Genomic DNA, 25,785 nt, shown 5'->3' on the forward strand with positions numbered 1-25,785 from the left:
AGTTGTGAAGCGGAACACATTCCCTCAACCCTTATGTCTCCAAAGAGGGCCTCAAGAAAGCATCCCTTCATCAAAACATCGAGAGATGCATGGGTGAAGTCAGGGCCAGTGTTCTTATATGGCACCATGGTTGCCATTTTCTATAGGCTAGGTTGCTGGTGGTCATAGGAAACACCCACTCCTGGAGACCTGGAACACCACCGAAGCTGACCAAAATCCCATCCTAGGAGATTCGATGGAATCTGAAACCCTTCCCCCATTACTGTGTCGCCTCAACAGTTAGTGGAATCCTCACTCCGGCTCTCCCTTAGAGGCGAAATGAAGGCTACAAGGGTCAGAGAATCTGATGGAAGTCCTTGAAGCGTGCGGACAGCCTCTTAAAAAATAGTAAATAAAAAACTATGCTTTTTCTCTGGGAGAGTTGCAGAGATAAGCTCTCTCACCAAAGACATAAGGGGTTGTATAGTACACAAATCAGTCACAGTCCATTTCTGTTGCTTCTGACTAAAAAATGCTCATTGATAAAGGAATCGAAACCAGAACTGTTTACAGGTGACAGACCTCAGGGTGATGCAGAGGATACATAGGGTTGGGCGAATGAAAGACAGGGGATTATCATGAGGTTAATAAAGCGGTTGCTCTAATTGCCCTGCTCTTTCAGGTGAGGTCTCCCTACTGAAATAAATAAACATGGCCTCTGGGACTTTCTGTGTAGGTACTGACTTTTAAAAGGCGTGTATTCTTTTGGGGCGCCTGGGTGGCGCAGTCGGTTAAGCGTCCGACTTCAGCCAGGTCACCATCTCGCGGTCCGTGGGTTCGAGCCCCGCGTCAGGCTCTGGGCTGATGGCTCAGAGCCTGGAGCCTGTTTCCGATTCTGTGTCTCCCTCTCTCTGTGCCCCTCCCCCGTTCATGCTCTGTCTCTCTCTGTCCCAAAAATAAATAAACGTTGAAAAAAATATATTTAAAAAATAAATAAATAAATAAAATAAAAGGCGTGTATTCTTGGGACGTCTGGGTGGCTCAGTTGGTTAAGTGTCTGACTCTTGATTTCGGTTCGGGTCATGATCTCAGGATGGAGAGATGAGTCCCGTGCTGGGCGTGGATCCTGCTGAAGATGCTCTCTCTCCCTCTCCCTCTGCCCTTCCCCCACTCCTGCCCTCTCTCTCTTTCTCAAAACAAACAAATAAGAAAAGTAAAGGAAGCAATTTACCAAAAAGTGCGTACTTTTTCCCTCCACCTCCACGAATAGAGAACATCAGACGTTTGTTTTCGCCTGGTTGGGCGGCAGGATACCTCTGGATCATCTTGTTCCAGGGGCTGTGCCAAAGGTCGCCGGTCATCTCTCTTACCCAAAAGACCTCACACCGATCTACTGCAGTGATAACGTCACGATGATAAAACGTGCAGAAAGTCACAGGTGCCGACGATGTCTTGGCAAGGGATATGTAAGCCAAAGGTATCAGATACATCCCACGGAAACAAAGGCCACCTCAGTCAAGTTTCTGGGAGGGCCTTACGGGCCTAAAGTGAAGAACTAATCATTGTGCCTTACAGCCCCTAAGAAAGCAGCACGATGCCTTGTGAACTTCTTCGGAGTTTGGTCGCGACACATGGGACATTTGGTAGGCCGCCCCCCGCCCCCCCCCCCCCCCCCCGCGTCCATGTACCAGGTAACTTTAGAGACTACTCTCCATGAGGAGGGGCCAGCTCACCTCCAAATTGCTGGTCTGAGGCAGCATCAGCCCTTGCACTTGAGCCTTATGACAGCAGATCCAATGGAGCCAAAGCGTCCATACGAAACCTCCACTGGGCCCCCTGCAGTATCACAACAGGGGCCTGTAGGTTTGGGAAGCAGAGCCACAACCTCTCGGCAAGAACTCTTTCTCTTTTGAGAAACAGGCATGGCCACCGGATCTTGACGGATGTTGAAACTCGATGGGTAGGGGCGCCTGGGTGGCTCAGTCAGTTAAGCGTCGGACTTCGGCTCAGGTCATGATCTTGCGGTCCGTGAGTTCGAGCCCTGCGTCTGGCTCTGTGCTGACAGCTCGGAGCCCGGAGCCTGTTTCAGATTCTGTGTCTCCTTCTCTCTGACCCTCCCCCATTCATGCTCTGCCTCTCTCTGTCTCAAAAATAAATAAACATTAAAAAAAAAGAAACTCGAAGGGTAGAACACCAGGACAACCGGAATTGCGCATCACAAAGTGGGCCTCCTCTCGTCCTCCTGGCCATAAGTCAGCCCTTCCCAGAAGCACCCAGCATTCAGGCTGAACAGATCCCGAAGGCACAAGGAAACTGTCCGGGCAGATGGCTCACCTCCCAGTCTGCCTCCTCCTAGTCTGACCCTTCCCTCCACCCACACCTGGGCCTCGCGGAGCATCCTCCCGATCAGTTGACCGAAAGTGGAAAAAATCGATCGGTGCCTGTATGGTTGTGCACAGTACGCAGCTGCCAGCCGGATGGAGGCTGCTGAAGAGTTACATCCGACTCAGGGGTGGCCTTGAAAGACGGTTAAGAAAAGAAATCTTCCCAATCAATATAACCTTGGCTGTTTTTCATTCTCTATTTTACCTCAAAGGAGAGAGGAGATGCTGAGGTCAGTCTACATAGGTAGTGGTTAATCGTTTGGCCAGATGGTAAGGAAATAGGAAAGTGTAAGATTTACGAGTTGGCGACCAGATTAAGGAAAGCATATGGATGGGCCCCTAAGAATAGGCTTGGAGAGTGCCAGGTACATATGCACCAAAAGCCCCCTCGCAGTGGAGGAGGCTTTTGTTAATACGGTGGGCGTGATGATTTATCTTCTGGGTATCTGTCAACCACGATCCCTGGCAACCCTGTGTTCACCCGACAGGGTCATGAAGTGAGTGGCCATGGAGGGTGGAAGGGCAGCTGAGCACGCGCTCAAAAGCGTGGGCACTCGGCTGGCTGAGTATCCCACTTACCTGCCGCAGCGATTTGCCCTGTCGATAGGGTGCCATACCCAGCCAGCCTCGTTGTAGCTGGTTAATCACACTGCGTTCTTTCCATAACTGAAGGGGTAGTAATTCATCCTCCCTGGAATAAACATGTAGTCTGGATTTGGATTACATTTGCTTTCCTTCCTAGAGTGCTTCTCCCTACATGACCCACACAGCCTTCTTAATCATCACAGTATCCCTCATTCACCTAAAGTTCCTTCTGTCCGAAGCACGTACTTCTGACCGAAAGGAGACAGTGGGCTCATGTCCACAAGATTCACCAATTTTACCATGCAACCCATTTCTTGGAAGCAGGTGCCTTTATGGAACAGCAGAATAATCTATTGAAGCCTTAGTTCTAGCAACAGCAAAAGTAGAAGAAAATGTTTGCTCTTACACCGAACCAAATGACATTGCCAATATACAACCATTTTTGACCTGTAAAGATGATGAGTTCATGCCCGTCGAGCTCATGGTTTGGGGTCCACAGAATGTGCTGAGCTAGCGATCAATATGTAGTGTTCTTTCACGTGTAAGAGAGGGTGATCATGACAATGGTATGGCCTCATGATCACTTGCAACCATTTTGTTTTCCAATCCCACGGCACTGGCTTTGGTTTAGAGGTCTACTAAACAAGGGAAGAATGCTTCCTCCAGGTGAGGTAGGATGGGTCCCATTGTATTGGAAGCTGAAACTCACACCTACCCATTTCCTGACTCTCCTGCCATTGGATGAAGAGGCAAAAAAAGAGAGAGATGGGGAAAGAGAGAGAGAGAGTGTGTGTGTGTGTGTGTGTGTGCGTGTGTGTGTGTGTGTGTGTGGTGATGGGGGTGTTATGGATTCTGGAGTAATTGATCTCCTTTCAAGGAGGAAATGGAGTTGCTGATCCACAATGGAACAGAGAAGAGCCTGGATGGGACGCAGGAAGTTCCCTGGGGTGCATTTTAGGAATGCAATATTCTTGGAATCTGGAGTCTTGAGTTTCAATACGTTTTCCTTTATGAGCCCAAACTGGTTACTCTGAGTTGTAACTATGAACTCTGGCACATTGGGCTGCACTTTGGGTCCATAGCCGTAAAATGGAGGTAAGAAAATTGGCCACCTGTAGGGAAATGGTTAGGGACGCAGGCTTACATATCGGAGAGTTCTTAATTCAAGTCCTGGGTTGGCCACTTTCTAGTTGTGGCATCTTGGGCAGATTGCTTGACATTTCTGTTCTCTTTCCTCATCTATAAAATAGAAATGACAATAATAACAACCCATATCAGGACTTTTATGGGAATTAAATCCACATATGGGAGATAATTATGGCTAGGATCAATGATGTTAGCTATCATTATCTATGTTTTTTCTGAATTGATGTGAGTTTTAAGGAGGAGTATCTAAAATTACACAGTGTTAGTTATCATGTAGGATACATCTGCCCCTTCCTTTATTTGATGATTACTTTAACTGGATTTCACCTTTGTGAAGGTGGGAGGAGGGACCTTTGTGTGCTGGTGGAACCTGAGTGTTAATAGCTGTTTCTCACTGTGTGGCCTGGGGATGGTCAGTCTCCCCGTCTGTGACCTGAGTGGGTTAGACTTGGTTTCCTTCAGTTTTTTCCAGCTCCCACATGCTCAGGGTGGAAAGAGAGGAACTACAGGCTGCACTCCTTCTGGACTCTCATATCTCTGGGGTAAGTCTTGCAATGGAATTATTGCTAGGCATTGAATACAATAGAAATGTATTCAGATCCCAATTTTTCCCAGCATTAGACCCAATGACAGTTCCCCTCAAATATTTCAGTGAAAGGAATCAGAACTCTCAAATGAGCTAAGACATAGCAAATGCTCAGCATAACTTTGGAGCAACCAGATGAGTATAAGCTATGACACCACACTCTTCCTAGATAGGTGGAGTTCAAAAGATGTTCCAAGGTATTTGTTCCCTTTAAAAAATATGATGTGAAAGTGACTTGGAAAAAATGACCCAATCTTTATAGAAGAGGCTCGTTTTGAGCAGTTTACCGACTATATATATTAAACAAATAACTTGAAGAAAAGGAAAAGATGTAGTAATCCCCAGAATGCTGAAAGAGAATAATTACTGGGGACTTCATATCATTACTGTCAACGTTTTATCCTTAATTCTGCAAGTTCTCTGAATTTGCTTCCTCTCATTACATTTCCTAACCAGATTTCAAAGTGTTGACTAAACAGAAGATTCTAAAGAGAAAGGTCCAGCAAGGCGTGTATTTTTAATAAGTTTAAGTAGTTATAACTCTGCAAATTAACTCTCCTATTCTTGCCTTCCTTATCAGTATCCTGACATGACAGTAAGAGAATATCATTTGGTGCATTGCAAGTGTTAGACGTAAATGTATGACATCAAGAAATGTCTTGAATAAGGGACTCCCTAATTTAGGCAATGACACTTGGATAGGATTCTGGGGGAAAATGTTTTCTAAATCAATAAACAGGCAGTGTTTGCAGGTGATGTGATCATCTATGTGGTGGACGTGCAGAACAAGAAACCGCTAGAACTAATGCAGAGTTTAGCAAGGTCATTTGTATGAGCAAACTATTAAAATAGCACTTTCTGACGGCAGAAAATAGCCAACTAGAAATTTTCATAAAAAGTAAAAGAAAATCCTTTGTTCGTAATCGCAACAAAACCTATGAACTGTCTATGAATTAACCAAAAGTCCTCAAGTCTTTTGTGCAGAGATCTGAATTTGATAAGCACATTGTTGATGATCTAAAAAGTGGGGAGATGGTCTGTGCTCTTAGACGGACAACTTAATAGTTTAGGTCTGTCAATATGTCTAAATTAAGCCATGATATAGATACAATCGTAATCATGATCAGTTATGGAATATTTGACTTATATTGGAAGGTTATTATATTAACTTATATTATATAACATATTAACATGCATATGGAAGAATAAGACCTTCAAATCCATCTCGAAAATACTAGAGAAAGAACTCTCCACATTAGAGAATAAAATATACCATAAAACCATAGTAATAAAAAAAAAGTGTGATATTGGTACAAGAACAAAGAAGCTAATGGAATATTACACATACATATACACAGAGAGGAACTTACAAACCAATGGAAAAAGGATGAAACTTTTAGCAGCTAGCATTGGGGATACTTGTTCACTCTGGAGAAAATAACACTGCATTTTTATGGAATAGCATTTATAGAAGTGGCATCCAGATAGATAAAAACCTAAATGTGAAAGGTAAAACTACAAAGTCAAGAAAACCTAGGATAAGACCTTTCTGATACAAGCTTGACAGCATACTTTCTTTTTCTTTTTCTTTTTTCATGTTCATGTATTTATTTGGAGAGAGAGAAAGAGAAAGAGCACAGGTGGGGGAGGGGCAGAAAGGGAGAGGGAATCCCAAGCAGGCTCTGCACCATCAGCACAGAGCCCGACATGGGGCTCTATCCCACGAACGGTGAGATCATGACCTGAGCTGAAATCAAGAGTCAGACACTAAACCGACTGAACCACCCCGATGTCTCCTGAAGGCAGACTTTCTAAATAAAACCAAATTAACTAGAAAAAGGCAACCCTGATGGAAAAATAGGAAAACCAGTTGAACAGGCAACAAAACGAAGCCAAAAAGGCTAACAAACACGGAGAGATGCTCAAACGCATTGGTAATTAGAGAAATGCAAATAAAACCGCAGGACAGAAATTTACACCTGGCAACAATTAGCCAGACGATAGCAAATGTTGGTGGGGGTGCAGAGACAGAGGAACGTTCGTTCATGATTGGTGGAGGGGGGACTGGTACAGCCTCTCTGGAGACCAACCAGTCACTGCTCAGCCACAGTAAGTGTATGCACCCATCAGTGTCCTTGAAGTCTTCTTCCTGGGACAAATCTCAAGGAAATGCGTATACAAGTCCCTAAGAAGACATAGGGAGGATGTTCTTTGCAACATTCTTTGTAGTGGCTGGGGGGAAGGGCCAACCTAGTGTGCATCACTGGGAAATGTGTACCTAAAATGTGGTGGGTGCATGTGCCATGTGGACAACCCAAATATGTCCCTGTCCTAATCCCTGGAACCTGTGACCATTACTTTATATGGCAAAGGGGACTTTGTAGGTGTGATAAAGTTAAGGCTTAAAATGGGGTGAGTATCCTGAACTATCTGGGTGGGCCTGATGTGATCACAAGAGTCCTTACAAGAGGAAGGTAGGGGAGGCAGAGTGAGAGGGAGGTGGGCTGACAAGACCAAAGTCGGAGTGATGGGCTTTGAAAATGGGTAAGGGCCACAGCCGAAGAATACAAGCAACTGCCAGAAACTGAAAAAGGAAGGAAATAGACTCTCCCCATCAGAGCTTCCAGAAGGAACCAGTCTGGCCGACCCCTTGACTTTTAGCCCACCAAAACGGACTTCAGATTCTCATTCCCAGGTCACTAAGAAGAGAACACGTTTGTGCTGTTGTAGGCCCTTGAGTGTGTGGAATCTTATGGCATCAACAGGAAACTAACACACGCTGATGTTATGCCAGAATTAGAAGCAATACAGTAAATACACACATAGCGACATAAATTAATCTTGAGATTTTCAATGTGAAGAGAAAAAAGTTCTTAAGAAGATATCACGTACATGGATTTGAAGACTCGGTATTGTTAAGATGTCATCTTGCTCAAACTGGCATATAGAGCCAAGGCAGTCCCAATAGAATTCCCAGCAGGGAGTTCTGTAGAAATTGACAAGTTGATTCTAAAATTTATATGGAAATACAAAAGAACTAAGCTAACTAAAACAGCTTGGAAAAAGAAGAATAAAGTTGGAGGATTATACTACTTGACTTCCAGATTTATTATAGAGTCATAATAATCAAGACAGTCTGGTTCTGGCATCGAGACAGACATATAGACCAATGGGCAGAACACACGGTCCACAAACAATGCCAAAAATACGATCCATAAAAAACCAAACTGCTAAATCAAACTTCATCAAAACTAAAAACTTCTGCTCTTCAAAGGACTCTATTAAGAGAATGGACAAAAGGCGATAGGCTAGGAGATTATATATCTGACGAAGCACTTGTATCCAGGTTACAGAAATAACTCAAACTAAGTATAAGAAAACAAACACCCTGGGGCACCTGGGTGGCTGAGTCGGTTGAGCATCTCACTTTGGCTCAGGTCATGATCTCGTGGCTCATGAGTTCAAGCCCCACATCAGGCTCTCTGCTGGTAGCACAGAGCCTCCTTGGGACTCTCTGTCTCCCTCTCTTTGCCTTCCCCCTCCACTCGTGCTCTCTCTCTCTCTCTCAAAAATAAATAAACATAAAAAAAAAAAGAAAAGAAAACAACACCCTCCTCCACAAATGGGCCGAAGATTTGAGCAGACGTCTCACCAAAGAGGATACGCAGATGGTGAATAGCATATGACAAGGATGCTCGACATCATTAGTTATTAAGGAAATGCAAATTAAAACCCTAATGAGATACCACTATTAGAACGTCTAAAATTAAAAGGAGCATCTACACCAAGTGCTGGCGAGTATGTGGAGGAACTGGAGCATTCAGACATTTCTGGCAGGAGAGTAAAATAAGGCAACTTTGGAAATAAGTTGGGCAGCTTTGTAAAAAGTAAAACATACACTTACCATGTAGTGCAGATATTTCACTCCTCTGCATTTATCCCAAAGAAACAAAAACATAGGTCTAATTAAAAATAAGTACATGGCTCTTTGTGGGAGCTTTATTTCTGAGAGCCAGAAACTGGAAATAACCCAAATGTTCCCAAGCAGGTGACTAGGGAAAGAACTCGCCGTATCCATACAACGGAATGCTGCTTAACCACCAAAACCAAAACCAAACGAAACAAACGACTGATACACACAACATGGATGAATCTCAAAACCAGTTTGCTGTGTGACAGAAGTCAGATAAAGAAGAATACATACCATGTGATTCCATTTCCATAAAATTCCAGAAAATGCAAACTGATCTACAGTGGCAGAAAGCAGATCACCTGTTGCCTGGAGGTGAGGGGATGGTGACAGGTGAGAGGAGGGATTACGGAGAAGCCAGAGGGAATCTTCGGGGCCGATGGACATGCTCATTGTCTAGAGCGTGGTAGAGTGTAGTTTCACAGGAGTCCACACGGACGTGCTCAGTGTGACGCACGCCAATGAGCCCTCAAGAAAGCTCTTCAAAATACGATAAACTCGCAAAAGTTAAAGAAGTAGAACGAGATACATAACAAAATGCTGCTTACGTAATTAAATATGCATACAAAACAACACACATTTTAAAAGAATATAAGCAAAAATAAACACACCTATATATACACGATATAGAAGATTTGATACACACATTAGAAAGCTGTCCTCTAGGTGGGAGGGAGCCGAGGGACCGGAAAACTGAGTAAAAGAGAATTGAAGAAAGAAAGAAAAGAAGAGGGAGACTTCTACAGACCCATGAGGATGAGGGAGGTACACGATGAATTCGACATTGTGCGTAAAAAATAGTTATTTTCTCTTTATTGATTATTTTATTGTATTTTTTTAAAGCTTATTTATTTTGAGAGAGACAGCGATAGCCAAGTAGAGGAGGGGCAGAGAGAGAGAGGGAGAGGGAGAATCCCAAGCAGGCTCTGCGCTGTCCGTGCAGGGCCCAACATGGGGCTCGAACTCACGAAACCACGAGATCGTGACCTGAGCCGAAACCAAGAGTCAGACGCTTAACCAACTGAGCCACGCAGGCATCCCATTTTATTGATTTTTTTTTTAAAGTTTCCTAGGACACGGGAAATTTCTATCTCAATTCAAAAAGGGAACATTTCTGAGACTTTTATGAAACTGATCAAATAGTTTTGCCTTCAGAGGGAGACAAGTGACATCTTAGCACTCTGGGGGTTGACTTGCGGCTCGTATAAGCCCCAGCTCTGAGGAGTCTGCTAGAAATCCTGCTAGCAGCAAAATGCTGCCATTCAATAAGGGCATAATTACCTCGATGTTAGTAAAACTCCATCATCCCCTCTATGTAGGCCCATTGCACAGATGTTTAAATACCTTCAAGCTGTGTGTTCATATGTACAGCTAATAACTCCTAGCCGTGGTTCCCCTTTAAATAAAGCCAACAGTAACCAGGAGATATGCTTGGCAGAGGAGTGTTCCCCTGTGTAAAACATCATTTACTTTTAGTTTATTGCAGAGAAATGTGGGTGGGGGGGGGTGCTTAGAAAATAATTAAAAGTGTGTGCTTCCTTATAACATGCTATCTCTACTAACTGAACTTCTAACCTGACATAAATACATTGCATACTGTAACCTGTTTCTCCTGATTATTAACCTTGAGTGTGGCAACCTATAAATCATTCCCGAAACAGCTGGCGCTCAGCATTGCCCCAAAGGTATATGATTACGATCGTTTTATATATATCTTGGTATGCAGACATGAAAAATTCATTGAAGAGGTTGGTATTGTAAGACTCATTGTAATGAATTTTCTCAAAAACATAGATCATGCTTAAAATAGGTGTCTGCTTATTATAATGCAGCCATTTATATCTTCTTGAATTACCTTGCCCATAGCTCAGCCATTTTCTTAAAGTCAAACACGATGATACCTAAACAGATTTACGGCAGTCACTTTGCCCTGCTTAAAAGTAGAAGTTTGCTTTTTTTCCCCCCTTTTGGTATTAATGCCTACCGAATCCAAGGGTACAGCGTTCTTTATTTCTTAAAGGAATCATTTGGAAGGTCGTTCCTTAAAGGCATCCCCATTTACTTGGGTCTGTCAACCATGAACACGTAGAGCCTTGAAACCCCAGAAAGCGTTATGCTCCTCAAACTTACCAAGATGTTCCAATACTCTCTCGAGAACGGTTCGTATCCACATTTATTGGAATCATAAAATCCTACAGCTGGAAAAGTCCTCAAATGTCAATGAGGTCTTCGATGGGCAAATGGAGCAAACCAGGACGGTGGTGACTTCTTCGAGGTCACACATCTGGCAAGGGGGAGGTTCCACATTTGGAGCCACGTCTCAGGTTTATGATGAGAACAAAATAATCACTTGGGGAGTGCTTTCTGGGTGAGGGTACAGTGTGCTAAATGCCCAGTGTGCTAAATTTACCCAGTGTCCTCACTTGCAGGCTTCTTGAAGCGGGCGCTGTCATCACCCCCGTTGTCATCCTCGTCATCACCGTCATCTTCATCATCACCATCATCCTCCCTTTTCATCCAGCACAACAGGCCCAGAGAGAGGGTGCAGCTTGCCCCGGGGCAAACAGCCTATAATTGGCTGAGCAGGATTCAGCCGGACTTACTCCAGCCCGAATCTACATTTCAACCACGACATTCTATGACATTCTACCGTGTTTTCCTTCCGCGAGGTGGTTTCTTACCGGTTCCTTTTCTGACGTGTTTGGCCAGACTTGTAAACTGTTACTGCACGAATTGATAAAAAAACACAGGGTAGTAGTTTGCTAGCGCGGCTGTAACAAAGTGCCACAGATTGGATGGCTTGAACGAATTTATTTTCCCACAGTTCCAGGGGCTAAAAGTCCAAGATGAAGGGTGAGCTCAGGGTGGGCTCCTTCTGAGGCCTCTCCTTGGCTCGTAGACGGCTGTCTTCTCCCTGTGTCTTCACAGGTCTTCCCTCTGTCCACGGCTGTGTCCTAATCTCCCCCTCTTGTAAGGTCACCAGTCATTGCAGATTAGGGTCCACCCATATGGCCTCATGTTACCTTAATTACCTCTCTAACGACCCTAGTTTAAAATACAGTCACATTGTGAAGTACTGAACGGGAGGACTTCAGTCCAGGAAGGCAGGGGACACAATTCAGCCTATACCACGCAGTGGTGTGAAAATCAAATAGGCTCAGTGCCTATAGGTGTGTAAAGCTTCGTCCTTTACCAGGGGTGAGCTGTTAACATCAGCAAAGCCTTGGTCTCCGTGTCTGTTTAAACTCAGCTTCGGAAAACAAGAGCCGGCTCCTGCAGAGGACCTGTTTGCGGGCATTTCATCCACTCCTCGGGGCCCAGGGCCCGACCCAGGGGTCCAGCGGAGTCTGCTTCATCCACCCGTCACCACACGCAAGGGTGTCACTACTGTGTGGGGCCCCCGCATTTGGGACTGAGCAGCATGGCGGCAGGAGGAAGTGTGGACTCCTCAAAAGGCCAGCGACAGACGCAGAGGCCTTTTTCCTTTGGCGGGAGCTCCTTCCTCGTAAGGATGGAAAGCTGAGAGCAACTCTCCAGGGCCTTTTTGATTGGGGTTTGGTTTCATTTGTGTCCCAAAGGGCAGATGAGAACAGGAGTGGGTGTCCTGGGCGTGCAGCGGCCAACGGGGGCCCAGGAACCTGGGTTAGCTTGGCAGGGACGCCATTCAGGTCCCAGAAGTCAGACAGCAGCACACGGACTCATTTCTGTCTTCCAGATTTGTGTGAGGGCAGAGGGGAAAGGCCTAAAGGTATATTACATTGCCCTGAATTTCTTTTTTTTTCTTTTTTTAAAGTAAGCTCACTGCCCCAAGTGGGGCTTGAACTCATGACCCCAAGATCAAGAGTCGCCCAGATTGCCCTGAATTTCTATCAGCCTCCACGCTAATGAATGAGGGAAAGAATTCATTCCACTCAAACACACAAGTCACACAAGAACTGGGCTGATACAATGGGGACAACCTTCTCTGCGGGCCCATCACCACGCAGGGACAATATGCACAATAGTTGACATTGTGGACATGTTTACTTTGTGCCAGCTCTGCTCAGTACTACACGCATTATCTCATGAAGTCTTCCAAACAGGCCTGTACCGGGCACGCTGTTACCCTCCCCGAGGCGGCCATGACTGCAGGCCCTTACACGACAGGGAGAGGAGGGCCTCCCCTGGGCAGCCTGTGTGTGTGGGGGGGGGGGGGGGGGGGGTTGCGGGGGGGGGCGGATACTGAGCCTAACTGCGAGCTGGGTTTTCCTCTTCACGGGCTGGCCTTTCATCACTTCTTCATTTCCAAGTGGCATGGAAAGAGAGCCCCAATCAACGCGAGTCGAATTTTCTGCCTCTTTCTCACTACCCTCTCAAAGAGGGAGTCACAGATGCTTTGAGGGCCACATGAAACTCAGGGACGCTCTCTCCAGAAAAACACACACACAATCGTGCATCAACTTCTGGAGATGTGGGGCCACCTTCACCTCCCTGCCACAAAGCCCATCCGGGGAGCCAAGTTAAGAATTCCAGTTGAAAAGTTTCTAACCTCTGCATGCCTTGATGTTCTTAGTAATAGTGCTACACACACAGCAGGTGAGACCTCGTTATAGGTCTCTCTGGAGTATTTGCTTTTGCCACCGTGTTCATGTTTCTTTGATAAAAATGACAAATATAAGACTCATCGTTGGTTTCAAAAAGGGGGCGGGGGCGCCTGGGTGGCTCAGGCGGTTAAGCATCTGACTTCGGCTCAGGGCGTCTCATGGTTCGTGAGTTCGAGCCCCGCGTCCGGCTCTGTGCTGACAGCTCAGAGCCTGGAGCCTGCTTCGGGTTCTGGGTCTCCCGCACTCTCTGCCCCTCCCCCACTCGACTCCGTCTGTCTCTCTCTCCCTCAAAAATAAATAAACATTAAAAAAAAAAAAGAATCCTCATTTAAAACATGATCTTTCAAGAAGCAGGCCCCCACCTGTTACTGAATCATAAAATCAATGAGGACAGGCCTGATCACTTATTTTTTACTGAAGTAAAACACAACAGAAATGCTTCGAGTATATTAGAGGGAGTGAGACCATGCTGTCTCTTGCGAAGCTTTGGGGAAAATTACTCATATTCCAATATGAATACGTGCGACGTGCCAGTGTGAGTTGCATTTGTCTCCAGCTGGAGCGCCAGAGCCCCGTGAAGGCTCATACCCAGCCTGACTCCCCACTCCCGGCTGGGCCCTGCGCTCGGCCCGACATCGGCCTCATCTCTGCAGATGTTCCTTACGGACCAGATCACTCCAGCCACTCTGTCAGTGCTTCTAGACTCCGTTCTCTGAAGCCATCTTCTTTTGGAACTCATTAGACGATGGTTTTAAGGTCAACGTGTATCGTCCATTCAGAGCCAGATGCTAAAGATTTTGCATCTTCGCTATTTGTATTTTCGGTTTTTGTTTTTAATTTTTGTGAGAGACAGAGAGAGAGAGAGAGAGAGAGAGAGAGAATATGAGTGGGGGAGAGGCAGCGTGAGAGGGGGAGAGAGGATCCGAAGCCGGCTCTGTGCTGACACAGCTTTTGTGATGGCGAGATCGTGACCCGAGGCGAAGTCGGGCGCACAACCAACGGGGCCACCCAGGCGTCTCCGCATATTCACTATTTGTAATCCTCACGCGACACTACAGGGAAGGCATGATCACGATTGGTGCTATTTGTTATTATTCCAAATTTACAAGCGAAGGTGAGGCTCAGAGAGGAGTCCGGACTCTCGCAGGGCTGGGCTGCCAGACTGTGTAGGGTGGAGTTCGTTCCCCTTTTGGTGTCAAGAGTGTGGTACAAAGGTCGCTGAGTTTGGGGTCCGAAGACATGCCTGTAAGACCCAGCTGAGCCGCCTGCAAGCGTTGGGTTCCTGAGACTTAATATCTTGAATCTCTCGAGTCACAACTGACCTGCGATTTCAAAGTTGCATCCACTGAGATAACGCACGCATGCTTTGAAATCTGTAAGTTGCAGCCAGCTATGTGTTATTTGTATAAACTACGTCAGCGACATGCGAAGGCCCTTGAGAGCAAGGACCCTGACTGCCTTCTTTGTCCCTCACCCCCACCCCCCAGCACACCCTCCAGCTGCACATGAAATATTTGCCAATTGATTGCTGCTTAAGGACAAGAATGATGCCTATTATTCCCTTTCTCTAGCCAGCTTTAAAAAAAAGTGTCCTTAATACACAAAAAGACTCCCTGACATTTGTCCTTGAGAGAGAGGAGGCTTCATGGAGGAGGCACAACGTGGCCGCCTTGAATCCATCAAGCAAGAGCGTCCAAGCCTTGAAGGAAATCAGCCTGTGGACGCTGGCGGCAAGGATGCTATTCTCGACCGCCGCCGAAGCCACTTTTCAATCGCTCCCGGTGGCACCTTCGGGAGAGGTGGCGTCAGGACCGTGTTCACGCGGGAGGGGCTGATGTGCAAGTCGTTTCAGCTAAGTTTCTGAATTTTGTGGGGATTTTTTTTTTTTTTTTCTGGCAATAACTCAGAAGCCTAGATGGCTCGCCTTCAAGTACAAGAAGATTAGTTTCAGCCGCTCGTGCTCTGGGTGAGGTTGTCAGGTGCGGGGAGCTACAATTACCTGGAGCCGAGGACCACCAATCACGCCCCCCTGCCCTGTCCCAGGATCCATGGGCTCAGGATCTTCGTGATTATTCCATACATTTAGCCACAGCCGACAAGCAACTGGCTAGGATAACTTGTACAGCTATTAAAACCCGAGTGGGCCCCGACCCTCGGGTTACGGTGGCTATGTCATTGTCCCCTTGAGGGCAGGGAGGGGCACCGCGCTCCGTACCACCCACGGGGCTAAAGGGGCCGCATCCACACGCACCGACTGCGCACGCGCGTGGCATTGCCATCCACCCTGTCCTCCCTGTCCTCCACGTGGTACCCATAGCATCGCTTCGGAAGCTACCCCGACTAGGCTTTTCTGATGACAAAAGCATAGGACTGTTGGAGGCCTGCAACGTTTGAAACCCCGCTGGAGATGCGTCTGGAGCTCCACACACATAAACAAGTGATTCTCAAAGTTGCTTTCCTACTTGCAGGTCCTTTGCACCTTGGCCTCCTAGTTCCTTCCCACCATTGACAGGTCAGTTGCTCTGTTCGGCCTGTTCCCAAACCACACTAAAAACTCGCAGAAATACAAAAGGCTTTTGTTTCCCTGACATCATCAACAGCGACTATCCCCAAGAAGAGGGTGTTTGGTGGAAACCTCGGCGTTTGGGGACTTTTTCGGCTTTAATCCTATGCATTCTCCCTCCCACTGCCATGCGTTCTGATGGCCAGTGGAATTCTTCTCTCCAGAGCCGGCTGGGGGCCGAGGGGCAGAGCCCAGCCCATTGTCATCGCGTTGCCATTGCTGTAGTTACTCTGTTTTCTCTCTCAGAACACGCGGGTTCTGAGCAAAATGGGGGGTTGGTGTGCAACTTTACGTTTTGGAGAGTAAAGGAGAAAGGGAGATTTAGGGGGACGGGTTTACATAACCCTGCAGGCTATTTCGAGTCAGCCCGGCTGCTCCCCAGAAGCTGGCCTTGGCCGAAGAAGCCGACACCGAGGGGCTGAGAAACAGGCCAGCTCCGTCCAGGGGAGAACAATGCCTCCGCAGTCAGACACAATGGCCGCCTCTCATTTTCCAGGAACTCTTACAATAAGATGGAAAGGGTCCTGGAGTTGCCTCACTGGGCCCCCAGCTAGGGAGAGAACATTAGCTCAGCAGCTACAGATATGCAAATCTGCTTTGAGTGCTCCCACAGCCCGGGGAGGTCTGGGGGGGGTGGGGGCAGGCTGAAGAAGCACTTCGGGGTCCTGCGGGGCCCATCGCCTATCCTTGTGGGGACCTAAAGTTCCAGGCTTAGCTGGGCCTGCCTTTTAGGGCCAGATACAAGGTTCGCTAGCCAGAGATCCTAGAGAATAAGCTCCAGCCACTGTGCGAAAATACTATCACTCAGTGGCACAGGTTCTATCATGAAATCAGCACGGTTGTAACGCATGCTTGTAATTGCTTAAACTGTTTTGTTTTGTTGTTTTTTAAACTTAAACATCTTTCAGCCATCCTTTACCAGTACTGTTGTCTGGCAGCATGAGATTCTGGAAACATCTGGTTTGTTCTTCTTCAGATCATGACATCAGTGGTTAGTAAGAGCGTGCAGCTTACTTTATTTTAGGGTTGGGGTTTTTAAGATGGCAGGCCTAAGTTAACACGAACGGCAGGTTTTTACTGAAGACTGACAGTCCACCACTAGATAGAGCTTACACGGGAGAAGCCTAGATTCTAGTTCCCTCCACACTTGTCTACTCGGCCTTGGGCAGTGACCCCACCTCACCAGCTAAATAGGGGTGGTGGCAAGAATGTTGACCCACCTCACTGGGGTGTGGTGTGGATTAGCTCACAGGTGCCTTTCAGCGAACAAAAATGCTGAATGCTAACATGTCAAGAGCTTCCCGACTCCTAAGGAAACACGGTCCAACACGTCCAACAGGATGAATTTTCTGTTCTAAGATGTGACGTGTATTCTCCTGACTATTAAATTTACAGCCCGCTTAGGTTTCAGTCGCCCAGCCAACATCCAAGTTGAAGTCTCTCGAACTGTGGCTGACAATGACCAGGTGGTCTGGGCTGCGACTGGGGAGACACCAATGGACTTAAATAACTGTCTGTAAGCATCTGGAGGTGGGTTCTGCCATGTTTGTTCAATTGATAAAACTTTCAACCGGCTTAGGAGCTGAACAAATGATACAAGTAAATGCTTCTGAAGATAAAGATGTCCGATGAAAGAATACTGTATTTGAAGTTTTAATTGTCATCACCCTAGTCTTCAACTTCATTTAAATTACATGGTAGACATTCATTCAATAAGGAGATGGAAATTAAAATTCAACTCTACATTCGCAGATTCAGAGTAAGATCTGCAGATCAACAGACCCATTAGAAGATTAGAGCCACATTGCCAACACGTATACACAAGGAGTTGTTTTAGTTTTGGTTTAGAGACTCAAGAATAAGGACGGGTGCAGAGAAGAAAGTTAAGGAGAAACCTTAAAACATACAAATGACGTAAACAGTCCAAAATGCTTTGTAAATCATCCTAACCCCCGCCACAAAAATCTCCGAATTGGGTGGCTCTCCCAACAAAAAAATTCAATGATGAAATGCTTTTCACCGAAGGAGTCTTAATGTTAAATATTCCAGAAGGCAATGTATTCATCTATTTTGCCACATGTAGTTTACTTTCCTATAAAATGTCTATAAACCTGTGGTAAATCTTATCTGTGCTAAGAAAATACATAAAATTGCTCATTAGAGAGCCCAGTTGAATGAATAAGATATATTCTAACTTTTAAGTGCTTGTTAGTAGAAGTCATTTACATTGTTTTGCTTCCTAATTTAAATTTATGGATGGCTCTGGAGGCACAGTGAGGTTCACTGCGTGCACACATCACTTCAACAATGCGCGGACCTTCTTAACCGCCCCTACCTGTTAGAAATAACGTCTAAGAACTCTTCGCAAAGATAATTAACAATTTTCACTGGAGAGAGAATTTTGTAACAGAACACGGAAGGAAAATTTTCTGTTCCTAGTATCTTTTCTTGTCACGTTAATCCTGGAATTCCTTAAAAAAAAAAAAAAAAAAGGCATCGCAAACCTTGGTTTCACCTTTGGATATACTTCAGAAGAAGTAATCCCCAAATTAATTCAAATTATTCCCATACTTTAAATTGGAGGCTCTATGTCTCTGAAATATATCCCAAACGGCTTTCCACCTCCATTAGCATCCACTTCCACCTACAGCCGTCTCCCGGCTAGAATTCCCAGCTCCCCTTTACAAGCCATTTTTTTCACATGGCAGCCATGGTGATTCTTTCAAAAATACGAATTTGAACATGCCGCTTTCCTGCACAAAACCTTCCAAGCGCTTTCTACAGCACCTAGAAGGAAATCCTAACCCTCCGACAGGGCTGTCCCTGCCTCCTCCCTTTTCTCCTAGGTAGACAGGCTGCCCGAGAAGACCCTTCTTCCAAGCTCACTCAAACTCAGGGTCTTTGCACTCGGCTCTCCCCTTCGCCTGGAACATTCTCCAACCAGATCTTCATCTGGCTCCTGCTTCTCATCACTCAGCCGGTAAACAGAGCTGCCCTCTCCACAGTGCCCCTCCCTGACCACCCCCTTACATTATTTAATAGTCTGCCTTGATCTATAAAAGTTTTATCTGTAATCTGCTTATCACCTGTCTCTCTGCCTACTCGAATGTAAGTTTCGTGACAGCAGGGGACTAGTCTGTTTTGTTGTGTTTTCGTTGCGATAGTCTCGCCCTTGAAACTGCATCTAGCACATAGCACCCTACAAACGGCTGGTGATGAACATTAATTATGCTAGCTCAGCAGTTAAGTGCCTGGGCTTTGGAGCTGGATCAATCTGGGTTCAAATATCAGGTTTGCAATGTACTAACTCTGAGGCTTGAGTACGTTTGTCTCTTTCAAAGACCTGATTTCTGTATCAAATGGGAATATTCATGGGGCAAGATAGACCCAAATTTAAACGAAGTCACCAGGACTCAAGTTTCCCTCGTCCGAGCTCATGCTCTTCTACATGACACAGGCTTTCTCTTAATTCCCAGTCTGAAATTTAAGATCCCTTGTGGAAAGGTGAGGGGGCGGGAAATGTAAAAATACAGAAGCCCCAAACACTTCAAATCATCATCAGACAATGATTTTCTTTCAGAGACCGAAGAGTGCAGTATCGCAGAAGACCTTAGGTAGGCTCTGATGTCAGACTGCCTGGGTTCCAACCCACTGCCGGCCAACTCCAAAACCTCTGTAAGTCTCAGTTTCCCCGTGGAAGAAAAGCACTTCCCTCACGGAGAAGTAAGATTAAGCGGCAACGCCAGGGAAAGCACTCAGCACTCAGTACGTAACGGACACTGAGCGCACAAGGAACGCTAGTTAACGAAGCATCAGGCGGAATTCCAAATGTTTCTTACTTAGGTCAATTCAAGATCTATCATCAAGAATTCATTTCGTTAGAAGAAATAAAAAAATGCATTTTCCAACATGGAAGTCTGAATGACTTTAAAGCCGTGTTAACAAATAAATCCCAGATAATGCAGAGCCAGCTGGTGGCCCGTCTCTCAAGTCAGGGCTCCTTCTGGCCACAAGCAACTGACGCCTTTGCTCTTGGCATTTTCTTCTCTGACAGAGAGTCACATCGCACGTTTCAGTTACACAAGGTCATGGGAAAACTCCCAATACTATCAGTATTTTAGAAAAAGACCCTTTTAGGACTCATTTTATTAAATAGATCCTCCCTACCTCAGGTCTTCTTTTAAGGCTTAAAAAAAAAAAAAATCTTCGCTTTAAATATTTAAACTCCCTACACTTTGTGCACATCTAGTCTCCCTCCCCCGGCCCCCCCTCCCCACGTTCAAAGAACTTCATTTCAGAAGATACTCTCTTCAAGGCACTTTTTCCTCCAGTGCAAACTACCCATTTTTTGACTTTCGAGAGAGAATAGTAATGATGGTGGAGAAAAGCTACCATAGGGTCTCCAACATGGAGGCTTCAGGCTGTTCCTTTTCCAGAATCGTACGGGCAGGTTTTCTTCTCGGGATGTAAATCAACCAAACCTTGGTGTCTGTAAGGAATCTAGACAAACCGTTTCGTAGCGCATCCGGTCGGGCACGGACCGCGAGGGCGCGGAGGGCGCGGAGGGCGCGGAGGGAGGCAACGCAGACCAGCTCATCCACGTCCTTCCCTCTCCTCTCTAGCTGCATGGAAATGGAGCTTTGTGTTCAGTCAGGTGACATGAAAGGTGAAAACAGTAGCTCTCAAATTACATTTAACCTCAAATAGCAAAGGTCACGAAGGAGAGCACAGATCGGCAGCTCCCGAGACTGTACGCGTGCGCACGCGGTGGCTTAAGCGGGCCTCTTTTAATCCCACATGGGTTTTCCACACCGTTTCTGGCATCAAGCACCGGCCCGCAGGACACCAGAGCGCCTTTGTGTCCCTTGCTGACACTCCGGCATTGTGTTTTCCTACCCATTAACCAAGGATAAATGACCTAGATATTCTGCCTATTAAAGCCTCATTTTTCTTTTGCCCTTTTGTTCTTTAGTGTACCACATTATCAGACGCTGCACACATTTTAAAGTATTCTCAGTCTCAGATGCCCTTTTGAGGGAGTAATAGGAGGTTTTTGTCTGTGGTTCTGCGGAGATATCTGGAGTGGAATTACGCGAAGGTAATTTAAGGTTTTTCGTCCTGTCTGGTCTGAAGACAATCAGTTTAGCATATTACTAACAGCTCATCTAGGATAAGAGGATATAGCAAGAAACCGTACAAAGGCCAGAATGCTGTATTTGCATCTATTGCGAATACAAAAAATAGAGTGAACACCAGTTCCCCTACATACTACATTCTCTAATTACATCTCTGCATATCATGGGTCACTTTTATTAAAAGCATCATTACTACAGTTGGCAGCAATTTACATTTTATCTTACATGATAGCAGTTTTCAAAGAAAAAAATAAAAGGACATCACAACAAAGAAAAACAATACATTTACAAAGTCATGTCTGTAAACTTCAAGGCTAGTTTAGAGCTGAGGTAATGCTGTTTTAGCTTTGTGGCTAAAGTAACAAAGTCCTTTAATTTAAAAAAGGTACCTGATTCTCTCTTCTCTCACTCTTTATTTATCTATTTATTTTGTTTATACCAGTGCATTACAAGACCACGAGACAATGGAACTGTAGTTCTGTCTGGCAAGAACCCTCCCAGTAGGTTAATTTCCAAAGGGACCCTTCACATTCAACAGCTGCCTTATTATTGCTGCGCCTCGGGACAGAGACGTTCACACTAACGTGGAGATTGTCAGAGTGTATGGATGTGTGTGGATGCGCAAGTGTGGGAACCCCCATACAGTCAAAAGGGAAACAAATGAGCAAGTATGATATGTATGGTAAATTTCATCTTGACCTTCACAGCAAAAAAATTAAAATTAAAAAATTAAATATATAACTTCATACTTCCTTTGAGCAGCACTTCCTTCCATTAGTGCCACTCAGTTACAAATTGCTCTTTATTATAATACCAATGGTACCAAAAGGAAAAAAAAAAAAGAAGAAGCAGAGCATTATGTAAGTTTCCTTAAAAAGACATGATCACCTCTCAAATTTCATCTCTCCTAGGGATAATAAATAATGCACTGCACAATACTTAATGACCAAGATACCTTTTGACACACCTGTATAACATGACTTGGACTTTTTTTTTTTTCTTTTTCTTTTTTGCTACACTATGTTACAGAACAGCTTATAAAACTAGGTATGAACATTAACTGTGAGTGTAAACAGTAGGACTACCACTTGTCAAAAGTTTTAAACACTTGAACTGGAACTGGTACTGGTTATTCATCATTTTCGTTGTTTTCTAGTTCATCCCCCCCATCGAGCGAGTCCAGCTCTTCACCCTGTGCTCCTTCGTCTTCGAAGACGGAGGACCCCGCGGTCTTTTCCGGGTTCTCCTCGGCGTCGCTGCCGTCCAGGTTCTCCTCTTCCTGGAAGGCGCCCCCCTCGGCCTTGTCGGGGGCCTTCTCTTCGCTGGAGCCCACGGCGTTCTGGAGTCCTGCTAACGCGGGGAACCCAGGCAGTGTCAATCCCCCCAGTCCCGGAGGTAGAAACATGGACGGGTAGAAGAGGCCTGGCGCCACGGTGGACAGGAGGAAAGGGTTGAAGGCGAGCGGGTTGGAGGGCAATCCGGCCGGGGCAGTAGCAGCACCAACAGATCCATTCGCAGAGTCAGTAGCCGAAACAGCATCTGTGCTTTTCTCGGAGTCTTTGTTCTCGTCTTCGTTCTCGTTGCCTTTCTCTTCCGCTTTCGGGGCGCCGTCTTCCGGCTCTCCCTGCCCGGGAGCGGCGGCGGCGGCGGCCGCGGCGGCGGCGTTGCCAGCAGCAGCGGAGAGCGGGTTGTTCAGCAGCCCGCCCAGTCCGAACACGTTGGGCAGGCCCGCCATGCCCGGCAGCATCAGGGGCAGCACGGCCGCAGGGTTCTTGGCGTCGCCTCCGGCGGCGGCGGCCGCCGTCGCCAGTCCTGGAGGGAAGCCCATGAGCCCCGCGAGCTGGAGAGACTGGAGGTTCTGGAGGTTCTGAAGGCTCGTGAGGTCCATCCCGGCAAACAGGCTGTTCACCAACAGGGGGTTGATTCCGGAAGTGGAGGCCGCCGCGGCCGCCGCGGCCGCCCTGGCGATCTCGCTCTTGGGCCTTCGTCCTCTCCTGCTCGCTCCTTCCCCCCGCACCACGGGGCCGGTGAGAAGGCGGTCAAACATCGACTCGGGAACAAAACCCTGAAGCAAACGGGGACAGGCAAACAGTGGCTATAAACGTCGCTGGCGAAAACTTAAATTTCAGGGTGGGCCTTTCTGATGCGCTGAATATCGACACTGAGTGGAGATACGCAAGCAGTCATTTCCCTCCTAAAAGCTCAATGGTGAAACTTACGAAAGAAGAAAGTCTACCTGTTGGCACTACGTTAACTCACGGAATTATGGCGAGCTGCAGAAAAATGGTTAAAGGCTACTCTACCGGTGAGGTGAAGGTCAAGCCGTCAGCGTCCGTAACTATCTCGAGAAACAACACATCAAAATGAAGTTGAAAAGTCTGGAACATTTAACTATAATTACGTTTTAGCGTCTACCCTGGAGAAACAAAAATTGTGTTCACCCCAAAACCTGTACACAAAGGTTTCTAGCAGCTGCACTCATATCTGCCCAAGTCTGGAAACAACCCAGATGTCCCTCCATGGGTGATGGACAACCGCACACAGGGGCACGTACCTGTACCGGAGGAGTGCTCAGCGGTAAAAAGGAACAAACCTCTGACACGTGCAACCACTTGGATTGATCGCAATATAAAGTCCTCTTAAAAACGTTATATAATTTATGCCTCTGCTTACAGGGCATCCTCAAAAAGACAAAACCCCGGATGGAGCGCAGACCAGCAGCTGCCGTGGACTCGGGGGAGGGGGAGGGGAGACTACAAGAGAACTTGGGGTGGGGGGAGATGAGGGCACTGTCTGTATTCTGATTATGGTGGTGGTTCTTCAAGAAACTGTACATGTGCTAAGACTGCTGGAACTGTAGGTCAAAAGAAAAATAAGAAATTGTAGTGTATACTTGAAACAAGTAAACAAAAAGAAATCCAGACTTTAACAAATTAATATTTTTGGAAGAAACTGAAGTGGAAAAAAATTTTAGGCGAAGGTGTATTCTTTCTTTTAAAATCAAAATTCCCAGTTAACCTTAGTGACCTCAACCACCGCGAATTCCATCCTACAGGTGAGCTGTTCATAACCAGGTTTACCTGGGGCATTCCGCCCGTGGTGAGTCTACCTCCAAGACCGTGAATGCGTGTTCCTCTACCGTCCTTGTAAATCAGAGCTGTCCAGTTCTTCCACTTTGGATTAATGATATACCAATAGGAAAAACGATGATTTATTATGTCTTTTAAGTGAAGAATAAGTTATAATTGAATAATTAATGGTCAACGGAAAATAAAGAGAAGCCCAGGGCAACGGTTTTGTATAAACCCCTTTCCTGGTGGAAGTGCCGAGTTTGTACTTACAGACTGCTTCACTATCTCAGTCCAGTCTGGAGCGACTGCAAATTCAGGGTTCTCTTCCAGCCACCTGGGCAGGTCCTTCATCGGAGGCGCCATAGCTCCACCCATCTGGGGAGAGGCATTTGGAAACTGATCTAGAAGCACGTACATCCCCCGCCCCCCTTCCCCGGTATACACGCACATATCCTATACAGATAGTCTAGGAGAAACCAGGATTGCTTTTCCTTAAAAAGGATAAAATGCTGCTTTCTGGGATAAGAAATCACACAGGGAGGTCATTTCCCTTTCCCAAACGTTCACCTTCTTTCCATTTCGTTTATTGACAACAGGCACCCTTTCTTCTCCTGTCAAAGTGTTTATATCCAATTTATTAGGGTTTCGACATCTATGTCGTTTCTGTTTCGGTTTCTGAAATGAGGAAAACAGCACATCCGCATTCTTCTGCAAAGAAAAAGCCCCCAAATGCGTATTTAGTATATTGTATTTAGTACTTACTCTTTCCTGCATAAATGACAGAATAGTGAAGCCATTTTTTCTTTCTTTCTTTCTTTCTTTCTTTCTTTCTTTCTTTCTTTCTTTCTTTCTTTCTCTTTGTCTCTCTCTCTCTCTCTCTCTCTCTCTCTTTCTTTCTTTCTGTTTTTTTTAAAGTAATCTCTATGCCCAATGTGGGGCTCGAACTCACGACCTGGAGATCAAGAGTTGCACACACTACCTACCGAGCCAGCCAAGTGCCCCCAGTCATGCCATTTTCAATTACTATGGAAGGTTTGGGCATCGTTTTAGTTATCAGAAACTAAGATTTTCTTTAAAAAGAAAAACAAACAAACAATTTTTCTCTTTGTACACGTAAGCTGAGAATCTGCTTTTCCTTTTGTTTATCAGTAACCCCACATAAAGCCTTTTCTTTAAATGTTTAACTAAGTCACGGTATCTTTAAAGGAAACTTTCTCAAGTACCCTTACTAATTTCTACCCAGTGACGTGGATGAACACAGAGATGACCTCATGTCTATGATACAGACTGTACATGGACAGGAGCAACCCGGGGATAAAAGGCCCCGTGCAGGAGGGGGCCTTCTGAATGGCAAGGACTCAACTCGAGCTGAACTCAATGAAATAAAATGTGAAATCCTACACTTAAGGTTTTTTTAAAAAAACCAGTCACTAAGTACATAGGAAGTAAAAGATTTGTTGTGCTGCCAGCTTACAAGCAGTTTCTGTGACAAATCATCTGGAGATATTGTTTAATGTTTAAGGGAAGGCGTAAGTGTTAGTTGTTCGAAAGGGAAGCTAATAAAGTCTTGGGCTGTTGTTAGCTAGTCAAATTTCTGCAAGTAACAGCTTCGTAGTACTCTGTGCTCGTCAGACCTGGTCTGAACCAATTAAAGTGCATTCGTGAGTGTCATCCCACTAATGAGACCACCTGAAAACCAGGCCGTGTAAAGAATAACTGAAGAAATCATGTCTATTTGGTGGAAGGAGAAAGTAAGGGACTGCATAATGGGCATCGTCAAGTA

At 45.9% G+C, this 25,785-nt stretch overlaps 1 protein-coding gene across 4 annotated transcripts in view; it reads right to left on the minus strand.

Moving 5' to 3' along the window:
* Positions 1-21,086: 21,086 nt before the first annotated feature.
* CHD7 (chromodomain helicase DNA binding protein 7) overlaps positions 21,087-25,785 on the minus strand; it is a 189,358-nt gene continuing 184,659 nt past the window's right edge. For all 4 annotated transcript variants that reach the window (XM_053208384.1, XM_027042926.2, XM_027042928.2 and 1 more), the window contains 3 exons: positions 24,570-24,710; positions 24,273-24,377; positions 21,087-22,996 (listed from right to left, as the gene is read on the minus strand). In XM_053208384.1, coding sequence (XP_053064359.1) covers positions 22,061-22,996; positions 24,273-24,377; positions 24,570-24,710 — 1,182 coding nt within the window. In that variant the 3' untranslated portion in view covers positions 21,087-22,060. The remainder of the gene's footprint in view (positions 22,997-24,272; positions 24,378-24,569; positions 24,711-25,785) is intronic.

This window comes from Acinonyx jubatus, chromosome F2 (genome assembly GCF_027475565.1).
Source record: "Acinonyx jubatus isolate Ajub_Pintada_27869175 chromosome F2, VMU_Ajub_asm_v1.0, whole genome shotgun sequence".
Taxonomy (NCBI): Eukaryota; Metazoa; Chordata; class Mammalia; order Carnivora; family Felidae; genus Acinonyx; species Acinonyx jubatus.